This window comes from Amblyraja radiata, chromosome 10, assembly GCF_010909765.2.
Source record: "Amblyraja radiata isolate CabotCenter1 chromosome 10, sAmbRad1.1.pri, whole genome shotgun sequence".
In the NCBI taxonomy this organism is placed as follows: Eukaryota; Metazoa; Chordata; class Chondrichthyes; order Rajiformes; family Rajidae; genus Amblyraja; species Amblyraja radiata.
This window is the reverse complement of record NC_045965.1, coordinates 17,055,175-17,068,117: the sequence shown is the minus strand read 5'-3', so window position 1 is coordinate 17,068,117 and position 12,943 is coordinate 17,055,175. Positions and strand designations below refer to the sequence as shown.

At 44.3% G+C, this 12,943-nt stretch overlaps 1 protein-coding gene across 1 annotated transcript in view; it reads left to right on the top strand.

Moving 5' to 3' along the window:
- nmnat2 (nicotinamide nucleotide adenylyltransferase 2) overlaps window positions 1-12,943 on the top strand; it is a 207,032-nt gene that overhangs the window by 162,320 nt on the left and 31,769 nt on the right. The window contains exon 5 of the mRNA XM_033028195.1: window positions 7,244-7,367. Coding sequence (XP_032884086.1) covers window positions 7,244-7,367 — 124 coding nt within the window. The remainder of the gene's footprint in view (window positions 1-7,243; window positions 7,368-12,943) is intronic.

Below are 12,943 nucleotides of genomic sequence, written 5' to 3'. Positions count from 1 at the left end.
CACCCGCTGAGTTTCTCCAGCATTTTTGTGTACCGACAAATGTTTTACATAGTTTTCAAATTTGGATACAAGTGATGGAAGTATTTAAATAGCTCATGAATCCAAGCTATTTTGTTCCATGTATACACACTATGTTGGAATATACACCCTGATGTGATTGAATCAATATCATGGGTAATCTTAGATTTGAATTATCATTAATTCCTTAAGTGTTCAAGGGGGAGTTCTTGACTTGATTTTCTTTGAAGATTTCCTGTGCTTACTCAATTCCTCTCAGAATTACAGGAACGGTGGAACAGCGGTAGAGTTGCTGCCTTACAGCGCTTGCTGCGCCAGATGCCCGGGTTTGATCCCGACTACGGGTGCTGTTCGTACGGAGTTTGTACGTTCTCCCCATGACCGCGTGGGTTTTCTCCGAGATCTTCAGTTTTCTCCCACACTCAAACGACATAAAGGTTTGTAGGTTAATTGGCTTGGTTAAGTGTAAATTGTCCTCAGTGCGTGTAGGAAAGGATAGCGTTAATGTGCAGGGATCGTTGGTCGGTGCGGACTCGGTGGGCCAAAGGGCCTATTTCTGTGCTGTATCTCTAAACTAAACTGCAGTAAACTCATAAAAATTAGGAAATAGAGATGAGGAAAAACTTTTTCGGTCAGCGAGTTGTGAATCTGTGGAATTCTCTGCCACAGCAGGCAGTGGAGGCCAATTCAATGGATGTATTCAAGAGAGAGTTAGATATAGCTCTTCGGGCTAATGGAATTAACGGATATGGGGAAAAAGCAGGAACAGGGTACTGGTTCTGGATGAATTGCCATGATCATATTGAATGGCGGTGCTGGCTCGAAGGGCCGAATGGCCTACTCCTGTACCTAGACAGTCCATAGTTGGGAGATGAGGTTAGTGTTGTACAGTGTTCAAGAACCTAATGGTTGTTGGGAAGAAGCCGTTCTTGAACGTCATCGGTTTTCAGACTCAACCTCTTTCCGATAGGAGGAGCAAAGCAAGCGTAAGGTCAGGGTAGTGTGATTCGTTGATGATTCTGGCTTCATTTCCTGAGGAGGCGCCTCCCATAGATCCATTGGATGATGAGTAGATCAAATACCCACTATGGATTCCAAATTAAACTGTGATGCAACTCAACATGTTTTCTATGGTGCATCTGTAGTGGTTTGTAAAGGTCACTGTAGACATGTTGAATTTCCCTAGTCACCACAGGAAGTTGAGCTGATGGTGTGCCTTCTTGGCTGCTTCATCAATGTGGTTGGTCCATGTTCCACCAAGGAATTTGAAGCTCTCAACCACTAACTGAATGATATTACGGTCACATAACCATAATGTGAGTGAAAATAGTATTTATCATAAAAGTTAACTCCTGATAATCAGTATTTAACTGATCACATATGATTGATAGATTTGAAATAAGTAAACATGATTTTTTTTTAATTATGTTGAACAATTTTCTAGGTACATTAGTTTAGAAAAGTCAGTTTGTTCCAAATTAAAATAATGATATTGATAGCTTTTTCCTGTCCTTGCAACCAAAAGAGCAGGCATGAACACTTGCAAAACACAAATTAGCATCAAGTTGTAGTCATGATTATTCTGAGCTGATGGTGTGACCAGCGATGCAGATGGGGTGATGATCTAACATTATGTTTTTAACTGCAAAAACTTAATTTGCAGCAATTGTAATTTGTGCTTGAGATTCCATGAATTTAGTGTTGGTCTGGCTGATTTTTGTCCGTCTTTCCTATTTATTGCACAGAGTTTTAGTCACAAGTGTAAACCATTAGTTGGCACTGTGTTGAAGAAACAAACTATAAAGCCCGAACGTAAAGCCTCTCTGACTCTTCACTCCTTAAGTGGCCACTCTTCTGGTCAGATTTGTTGTGTATCTTGCACAATATTGACTGATTTCATTATGAGCCCAATCTGTCCACACAACATTTTAACTTTGCCAAACCTCCAGGTTTAATTTAGTTTAGTTTAGAGATACAGAGCGGAAACAGGCCCTTCGGCCCATCGAGTCCGCACCGACCAACGATCTCCACACATTAACACCATCCTACACACACTAGGGACATTTTACATTTATACCAAGCCAATTGCCCTACAGACCTGGACCCCTTTGGACGTGTGGGAGGAAACCGAAGATCTCAGATCTCAGTCATGGGGAGAAAGTACAAACTCCGTACACACAGCACCTGTAGTTAGGATTGCACCTGCGTCTCTGGCGCTGAAAGCGCTGTGAGGCAACAACTCTACTGCTGCGCCACCGTGCTGCCGCCAATTGTATTATTGCCCGTAAATATTAAAGAGAATGTAAGAAAGCAGGAAGCGGGCAATGTCATACTGTATTCCTGCTGATGAATTATTTCTGACCAATGAATAAAAATACAAGATTGAATAACTCTTATTAAGTGGTCTAATTGATGGTCCTTTACTGCCACTGCTCAAATCAAAACAATAAGACAAATCCCGTGGAACCACAAGGTGTGTTAATGGTCACCGAGCCTAGAAAATTCCTAGAAAATCAACCAGCCCAATGTGCAACATCCGGTATTTCCCTTTCCTCCCTCTGGGATGTTCTCCCTAACTCCATTAGCTTGCCTGTGTTGGATGATTATCGCAATCACAAACTGAATCTCTGACTGGAAGACGCTCCAAAGGTCACTTGAGATTTGAGCCTCAACTTGCTTTCCTTTGCCTGAGGGGAGTAGACATAGAAGCAAAGAAAATAGGTGCAGGAGTAGGCCAATTCGGCCCTTCGAGCCAGCACCGCCATTCAATATGATCATGGCTGATCATCCAAAATCAGTACCCCGTTCCTGCTTTTTCCCCATATCCTTTGATACTGTTCGCCCTAAGAGATATATATATAACTCTCTCTTGAAAGCATCCAGTGAAATGGCCTCCACTGCCTTCTGAGGCAGAGAATTCCATAGATTCACAACTCCCTAAGTGAAAAGGTTTCTCCTCATCTCAATCCTAAATGGCCCACCCATTTAGGATCACGAGGGCTGGAGCGGCTCATTCATCTGCTGGAGTCTGCTCCACCGTTTAATGAAGTCCTGGGTGATCTCTGACCTGACTGCACGTATCTGCTTGTACCCTTTTACCTTTGATTAACAAGGTTTGATTCAGTTTGCAAATGACCCGGAATCTGATGCCTTTTGAAATAGTAATCTTTGGCACTGTGATCCGAGGTGGAATGAGTTAAAATGTCATCGCTTTCTGTCTCCTAAAATTGTGCTGTGATTCTTTCCAATCCTCGACAATGATCCTTTCAGTTCTGATGAACCATCTCATCACCAAGGAAACCATCTGCCCAGCATTGAACTGTATAACCATTGTGAGGCACAGTGAAACGCTGTACTGCCCCTCTTGCCGACTTGCTAAAGATAATGGTTGACCTTCCTGTCGCTGAGACTGTATCATAATTTATAAAGCATTCCCTCAGTTTTCTGACTGGGAAAATGTGCAGAGCGTGATTCATGCTTGCCCTGCTAAATGAGCAATGACCCCTGTAGACTTTCTGAGACCAGCTTCATTTTGCTCATTTGGATAAGCTCCAGATATTCTCAATGCCACTAAGTATGAGTTTGCCTTTTAAGGGGAGGAAGGTAGCAAATAGCATGCTGCAGGATTTTATAGTCCGTTGAATCGCCAGCTCTGTCTTTGCTTCAGCTACAAAAATCCCTTACTCTATAAATGTACGGACTTAAAAATCAGAGAATCTAAGAGAATTTATGGGCCTGTCCCACTTAGGCGATTTTTCAGGCGACTGCCGGCGACTGTCAAGTCGTAGCAAGTCGCTGAAAAACCGGCAACTGGAACGGCGACTGGAATGGTGACTGTCAGAGTGGAACACACACATCGCTTCCTTCACCATGCAGGCGGGGGACAGGGCAAGCGGGGGGAGCGCTGTCTGAGTGAAATTCACACGGTGCAAAGCCAATGTGATACAGACACACACACCACGATGAACAGGAAGGTTGGCGCTGTGGGAAGGGTCACGTAAGTCGTTTAAAAGAGGAGGGGAGAGGGCAGAGAAGGGGGGGAGAAGGAATGGAGACAAGTTTTAAGAAGCCAGAGATACACGGCTGTGAAGCTCGGCGGACATTAACATTAACATTGGTTATTCTTGGTTCTGAAAACAACTGTTCATGTTTTTTTTCCCAATGAGCCAATGAAATTCACCGGTCAGCACTGGCGACAACCTACAAGAACCTACGACAACCTACGACCTCCTGGCAACCCACTACCACTGCACCTGCGTCACGAGAATTCTCGCTACTCTCCATGCCGTCAAAATTCTGGTCGCTGCTAATTTTTCAACATGTTGATTCATGTTGAAAAATTAACGGTGACCAGAATGAAGCCGCGACTAGTTACGAGAATGCGGGGACTACTCACCACCATGCAGGCGACACCCCAGCAACCTCCAGCGAACATGTGGCGACCTTGTGGCGACCTCATAGTCCCCTGTAGTCGCCTAAAAAGTCGCGTAAGTGGGACGGGTCCATTATGACACTGACTTTTGGCCTGTGTCAGAAATCTTCGCACATGTGGCCCATCATGTTGGTTGTAAAAGAGCTGGCCAGTTCAATCCCACTATCCATACTGAGCCTGCAGTTTAAATGTGACAAGTATTTCTGCCACTACATCTCTCTTTGGGAAGAGAGTTCCAGACCACCCAGCTCACTCTGAATGGAAAAACCTCTTCCTAATCCTTCTAACCCTTATTTGGAATTCATGCACCTCTATTTCTATTCCTCTTAGTATAGAAAATATGTCCTTCCCATTTTCCCTGCCCAGGTCTATTCAGGGAAGATAGACACCAAATGCTGGAGTAACTCAGCAGTACAGGTAGCATCTCTGGAGACAAGGAATGGGTGACGTTTCCGGTCGAGACCCTTCTTCAGACTGAAAGTCAGCAGGGAGGGAAACTAGAGGTATGGAATGGTACAGAGAGGATATAAGGCGTGAAAAGGGCAGATCAAAGCAGACGATGAACAAGGAGATTTAGAATGTTTTTTTCAGTGAAACGATCGCCAAGCTTGCACTTGGTCTCGCCAATATATAGGAGTCTACACCTAGAGCAGCGGATACAGTAGATGAGGTTGAAGGAGGTGCAACTGAACCCCTGCCACACCTGAAAAGACTGTCAGGGTCCTTGGACGGAGTGGAGGGATGAGGTATAGGGGCAGGTGTTGCATGTCCTGCTGTTGCAGGGGAAAGTATCTGGGCAGGGGGCGGCTTGGATGGGAAGGGATGAGTTAACCAGGGAGTTGCAGAGGGAACAGTCTCTGCAGGAAGTGAAACAGGATGGCGATGAGAAGATGTGGCTAGTGGTGGGATTCCCTGAGCGATTGCTGAGCTACAGACCTTCCAACGTCCTGCCTTCCAGTGAACTTGGGCCAGTGCCAATCCATTGCTATGGCACAACTTGCTTAATCGCCTGAACATCTTGTTACCAATGATTCAGGTTCTTCCAAGATGTTCTGGCCTTACTCTTTTTCACATCTACCATTTTCAGACCTTACCGGTCCCTGTATCTCCCTCTCCCCTGGCTCTTAGTCTGAAGAAGGGTCTTCTCCCCAAATGTCACCCATTCCTTCTCTCAAGAGATGCTGCCTGTCCCACTGAGTTACCCCAGCATTTTGTGTCTATTTTCTGGCACACTTGGATCACAGGATGGCAAACGGGCTCAGGCTGAGCGAGACCCAGAAACGCATCAGGCCCCTGGCTCACTGAGATTCAGGGGATTATGAATGGGATGGGAGGGGGTTCTCTGTGTGTATTGGTGGGGCTCACCTGAATTCAATTTTAGCCCATTTGCGAAGCGCTGGAAATTATGAATTTACATTGGCATGCATGAACTGCATGCCAGTCACATAGCTACATTACATAGCTATTCCAGTCATCTTGATTGGATTTAATATCGATTTCACATCACCCACATACAGTAAATGGTGATCTTAGTTCCATGATGAATGACGCAGATGCTTTGAATTTATACTAAAATAGAATGTATGAATGAGGGATGGTGCAAACAGCTCTGATTCATCACAGTGAAGGTACAGGGAGAAGATGAAGGGGAGATAGTTGACAATAAAAAAACATTCAGGGTTGGGCAGTGATTATAGCAGGATTGGGTTCATCTGGCGAAAAGAAAGAAAGATCACTACGCAAGCGTGGGAATGGGGATTGAGGGGGGAGAAAGTCAAACTGCTTACTAGCTGCCAGTGAGCATTCCAAGGTCTAATACAACCATTTAAAAAAATAATGAAGAGCCATTTGGGTTGAGCATTTCTTTGGCAGTTGTGAGATGTGAGTACAAAAAAAATGGCTGCTGTGTTTATTTAAATAACAGGCACTTGATGCCAACTCACAGTGTGAAGCCTGATCCAGTGGTTTGACAAGGCATAAAGTTAATGCCATGTTTAAACCCATGAGCTGATGTTCTGCAGCCTATAATAAGAGAGCTGATTGAAATTCTACTCTTCAGTACAAATTAGACCTGGTTAACAGCAGGTGTGAAATAAAATGATTTCACTTTTAAATGAAGTGCTAATTGGTAATAATAAAGACAATCCCTGTCTCACTGGGTGGAAGCTGAGATAAACTTCTCTTTGCTGAGAAGCTAATCTGTGCCTCTGTGAATAAGCTGGTTGCTGGTGGCTAGGGTTGCCAACTGTCCCGTATTAGCCGGGACATCCCGTATATTGGGCTAAATTGGATGGTCCCATACGGGACCGCCCTTGTCCCGTATTTGACTGCTACTTCTCGGGTCGAGGGGACTGTTGGGTCGGAGCGCCGCTTCCGGCCCCGCCTCACCCGTCCCGACATGGTGCAGCCCATGGAGTTCAGCAGCAGCGCCTCGCCCGTGGCAGCTCGGCCAGCTGTCCGACCTTTGGACTTACATTTACCGCCGACACCACCGTCCCTCCTTCTCATGGCCGATCATCGGTTCATGAGTTGGATGGGATGCCGGACTTTGCGCGCGACGTCGCGTGGGCTAAAACTCCTCAGCTGGCCCGCCGGCTGGACTTTGCATGCAGTCCAGCACCCGGCCCAACTCATCATTCACCCAGACACGGCCGAGTCGATCAATGAATTGCCGTTGGGAATTGGTCCCGTATTTTGACCTTTTGTCCCTTATTTGGGAGTGAGAAAGTTGGCAACACTACCAGTGACTGACAGCACAGTCTTTAATCATGTTTTTTCTCATTTTCCTTCTAGAGAGTGACTGGCTGCATTCTGTCCAACGTAAACTCTCCAGCTACACCTATCATTGGACAGCCGCAGAATGGAAGGCGTACCATCTACCAGAACTCCACAATCACGAACGACAAACCCACTGCAGGTAGGCCTCACCTGTGACATGGTGGATGTAAACTGGGGGAGGTTGAGGAAGCCACTTCAAATATTAATTCAGAATCGGTGTTCTCTATTATAATACACTCTGCAACAAAGGATCTAGTTTAGTTTAGTTTAGAGATACAGCGCGGAAACAAGCCCTTTGGCCCACTGAGTCCGCACCAACCAGCGATCTCCGCACATTAACACTATCCTGCACACACTAGGGACAATTTACACTTGTACCAATTAACTTACAAACCTGTATGTCTGGAGTATGGGAGGAAACCGAAGATCTCTGAGAAAAACAAAGGAGAACGTACAAACTCCATACAGACAGCACCCGTAGTCAGGATCGAACCCGGGTCTCTGGCGCTGCAAGCGCTGTCAGGCAGCAACTCTGCCACTGCGCTACTGTGCCATCCATTTGTGTGCAGTGGAACCAAACCAACTGAATTGCATTTTAAATCTCACTACTCGCTGGCTGAGCGAATTCAACATCTAGTTTGTTCTTGAATTGTAACATACATGGGCTCTGAAATGCCACAAATAATACCGAGAACAAAACACAAAATGCTGGGGAAACTCCCCCGGTCCGGCAGCATCTGTGCCGGCAATGCATAGGTAACGTTTCACGGTGTGACCCATCTTCCTGTTCTTTAGGCCAAGATCTATGTTAAAGAGCTGGAGATAAGAGCTGGAATCTGAATTCAGTCATGTAAATACATCTGGAATGGAAAGTATATTATTATTGTTTGTGGCAGCCAATAACATATTGTCGGAAAAGTTCACCAGGGTGATTCATTCGGACCTGGTCTGGCTCGTAAGTGGTTCCAGACCTACAAGAAAACAGATGATTCTTAATTTTCCTCTGAAATGGCCAAGAAAGCTACAGTTCAAGGCCTGTCCCACCGAGTCAAAGAGAACTTCCAGGTCCCTGTCTGTGTTCCAAGTCAGCTGTTCTTGGATGAGTGATGGAGGAGTGACTACATTTGACCACAATGCTGGCGGGTTTCCCACTCTATAATTACATATAAATGAAGATGACCTGTCATGATGACCCTTCACTTGAATGCTGGTATCTTCTAGACCATCGCAGGCACCAGGGAGCACCATCAATGAGAAAGGAGTGAGAGGACCATAAATGTCATCTGTATTTTGGATCATTAGCCAAAGTGTCATATCTGTTGCCCCTAATTCCCTTCCAGATATAGCTGGTGAACCACATGCTTGAACATCACCTCACCCTGGTCGTCGCACATGTTTCACTGTCACCATGCTGAGTTTCATTGTCCCCCACCCTAGTCGTTGCACTTGTTTCACTGTCATCTTGGTGAGTTTGATTCTCAATGTAACTCATTATCACCCAGCCCACAGCCAACATTGGACCATTACCTTGATCATCGTTACTTTTTTGCATAATTTTCATTCATTCGTTCTATATCTCTTTATATCACCGTCATTATCCCCTGACACTCAGTCAGAAGAAGGGTCTCAACCCAAAACGTCACCTATTCCTTTTCCCCAGAGCTGCCTGCCTGACTCGCTGAGCTACTCCAGCCTGTTGTGGCTATCTTCAGTTTAAACAAGCATCTGTAGTTCCTTCCTACACATGTTGACTACTCTCTATGGCCGCATTAACACAGCAGTGATAAATACATTTCCAATTCAGTGGGACTTAATGGAAACTTGAAAGTGTTTTTTTTTTAGCAAAGTCAGAAAACTGCACATGCTAGAAATGTAGAAGAATAAAGCACGATGCAAACCAGCAGGCATTGATGAAGAACAATAGGAAATTGGGTTTTCTGTGCAGAAAGCTGCTTTTCAATTCTCTGCAGTGTTTCACCTGGGTCAATCTTTAATTCTGTATCAGAAAGTGTGTTCGAGCACTGCGCATCCCCCATTGTTCCTTTTTATTCTGTGTTTGTCTTCTGTGTGTTTAGTTTAGTTTAGTTTAGTTTAATTTAGTTTAGTTTAGGGATACAGCATGGAAACAGGCTGTTCGGCCCACTGTGTATACACTGACCATCAATTACCCGCTCACACTGGTTCTATGTCATCCCACTTTCTCGTTCACTCCCCACACATTATGGATAGTTTTACTGAGGACAATTAACCTACAAACCACACGTCTTTGGAGTCTGGGAAGAAACCGGGGCTCCCAGAGGAAACCCACATGGTCATAGGGACAATGTGTAAACTCCACACAGATGAGGTCAGGATTGAACCTGGGTCTCTGGCGCTGTGAGGCAGCAGCTCTACCAGCTGTGTCAATGTGGTGTTGTTGTCCTCTCATGAAGGATAGGAAGGTAATCAAGAAACTGTTTCAACAAAGCAAGGAAGATTCTCACTGGCGTATCCGTAACGTTTCATCCCTACATCAATACCTCTAAACTAGATTATCAGATAACTTCTTTCCAAGCTTTTCCCTTTCCTGTAATTTAAAACTTGCCTATTTTCTAACTTTTCTAAAATGATCTGAAATGTTAATTTTGTTTTTCCACCTGTCTATGCTGCCTGACCTGCTGAATGTTTCCAGCATTGTTAGTTGTTATGGTGTTAACTCTAATATTGACATTGCTGTTTGTGGAAGCTTGCAGTGTACATATTTGTGGTTGCACCAAACATTGATATTAAATCTGCTGGCTTTTGACTGTTGGTGATTGTTAAAGCAATTGCTACCACATAGATTGCACTCATCCACGCACTATTGCTTTCAAATCATCTCTATTCAGATCACCGGGGTGTCTTCTTCTTCTTCTTGCGTATGGCGTGCACAGCCTAAGTTCTATTTGATCTTATTCGATTGTGCACGCCAGGTTGATTGCATTAGTCGATACAGGGCGGACCACGTGAAGGTTGCAATCTCCCACCCCACCGGCGTGTCCACAGCCTTCCACTTGCCTGCCATATTTATCCTCTGGTACCACAAAAAAACCCAAAAAAAACACTCTTTTTCTCAGCCTGAAGAAGGGTCCCAATCTGATATTCCATCTGTCCATTCCATCCACCGATGCTGCTTGATGCACTGACTTACTTTGTTTCTTGTTCAAAATTCCAGCATTTGCAGTTTCTTGTGGTTCCTCTTATATTTTCTCAAGTGGTACCATTGCATTTTTCCTGTGGCTTTGTTTGATTTAGTTACACCATTTTTTTAAACCATATCAGTCTAATTCCTTGGTCTCGTACATGGACTTTCAAATCCCAATGTATTCCCCAATTGCACTCTGACCCTTCTGTCTTTAACATCCCACACGGTTTCAACAGAAACTCAAGGATGAGCACCTTATCTTTCAACTAAACATATTGACCTATGTGTTCAGCAGTATCAGATAGTAATCCTGCTACTGCAGGTCACGTCTGCTCTACCACAACAATTTATTTCTTTGCTTGTCCCATCTATTGCTCCTTTTGCTGTGCATCATCATTTATTTTTAGAGATACAGAGCGGAAACAGGCCCTTCAGCCCATCGAGTCGGCACTGACCAGCGATCCCCGCACATTAACACAAGTCTACACACACTAGGGACAATTTCCACTTATACCAAGTATACAAGCCCAAGCCAATTAACCTACAAACCTGTACGTCTTAGAAGTGTGAGAGGAAACTGAAGATCTCGGAGAAAACCGGGGAGAACGTACAAAGTGAGCAAGCGCTGGAAGGCAGCAACTCTACCACAATCATTCTCCTTTATTTTTTTTATCTCCCCCACTATCCACCTTTCACAGACCTTCCTTTTTATTCTTTCACCCACATCCCACTTGCTAACTTCTCAAAGCCTATTACTAACATTTTTAGTTCTGAAGTAAGATCATTGACCTGAAAATCTATTAATAGTTTTTCTCCACAAATCTGCCTGACCTGAGAATTTAGCAGTTTTCTCAATTTTGTAAAATCAGTGCTGGTGCTGCTGTTTGATTCATTTGTTCACAGAATGTGGATGTCGCTAATAATATGAGCAAGTCCAATCGCTGTATTAGCTCCTGAACTGAGGAGGCAGTTCAGAATTAACTGCATTGGTGTCTCTAGACTCGCGTATAGATCAGATGGGTAAAGTTGACAGGTATAGGGGTGGCACAATGTTGCAGCTAATAAAGTTGTTGCCTCACTGCTGCAGTGATGTGGGTTCAATTCTGACCTCTGGTGCTGTCTATTTGGAGTTTGCATGTTCTCCCTGTTTTCGCGTGGGTTCCCTCTAGGTTCTCTGGTTTCCTCCCACATCCCAAAGATGTGTGAGTTGGTTGGCTATTTGGCCACTGTTAATTGCTGTTGATGTGTCTGTGTGATGGAGAATATGAGGAGAATTGAAGGGAGGAATGTGTGTGGGATCTGCTGCATCTCTGTGGCGGATTTCTGTCCTTGAAAACTAAGAATGAATCAAATACGATTCATCGTTTCAAAATAAGCTTTCATTCCAGATTAATTTAATTTCTTGAATTTAAATTCTTCAGCTGCCATGGCAAGATTCAAACTCGTGAGCCTGCATCAATGGCCCAACACTCTAATTAGGTTACTGGACAAACAGCCATTATTATATCACATGATATAATCACTTTTTCTGGAACAGTATTTCTCCTGCTGTGTTGTTGATTTAAGCTTCACATTTTTGTAAATATTATAAATTAATGGTCTTTTATTGTTTTCAAATATGTTCGTCTTGGAATTGTACTAGTGCATTCAGATCCAAATGTATTTTTCAAGTGAAGTGTAGTTCAATGGTTGGGATCATTATAGAGTGCATCAAAGCCCACAGATGTAATTCCATTCCCATTTTAACATACATTCCAACCTTAATTATATTCCATTATAAATTCCTGTGCCTACGTCAGTAATGAAAATAGCTTTTGTCAAATAGTTATTGAATAATGACTCCACTCCCACTCTTGGTGACATTGTGAGAAAAGTGGATTTACATTTGGAAAGGAATCGTTTGCAGAGTTTGGAGATAAGAGCAGTAGAATTGGACAGATTAATGATGAATCGGACAGATTCTCCAAGTGCTGACAGGTGGGTTGCCTAGGCTCAAGTATGATCCTGAAGTACCACTCAAATTTGTATAAAATGATGCAAAAGAGGTTTTCAAAATGTAATAATAAATAAATAAATGCCGCTGAATAAAAAGGCCAAGAAGAATCAAATACACAGGACAAGATGTTAAGAAGTCCCTTGTGCCAATAGGTGGGGAGCATTTCACGACATTCGTTGATTGTTGAGAGTGGTAGACGCTCAACATCTGTGGGGGGGGGCGGGGGGGGGGGGGTGGGGGAGTGGATACGTATATCTTGGCCTGGGTAACCTTCAGGACAGTTGGGCACAGGACACATCATCAGTAGTGTACCCTTGCATCACTGGGTGTTTCGGCCTTTTAACACTATACACCCTCCACAAGGGCGGCCCGCTGCAGGATGATCAGCCCTCAGCGCGTGTCCCGTGTCAAACCGTCCCAAAGATTCACCCTGAAATACTTGGGGCCCAGCATGGGTCTTTCCGCTTGAGCCAAATCCACCGGCTGCTTCTTTCAGCCGCCTCTGAGAGTGATCTTATGGTCTTCCGCAGAGCCTGACCGTGGATTCCAAGCTCCT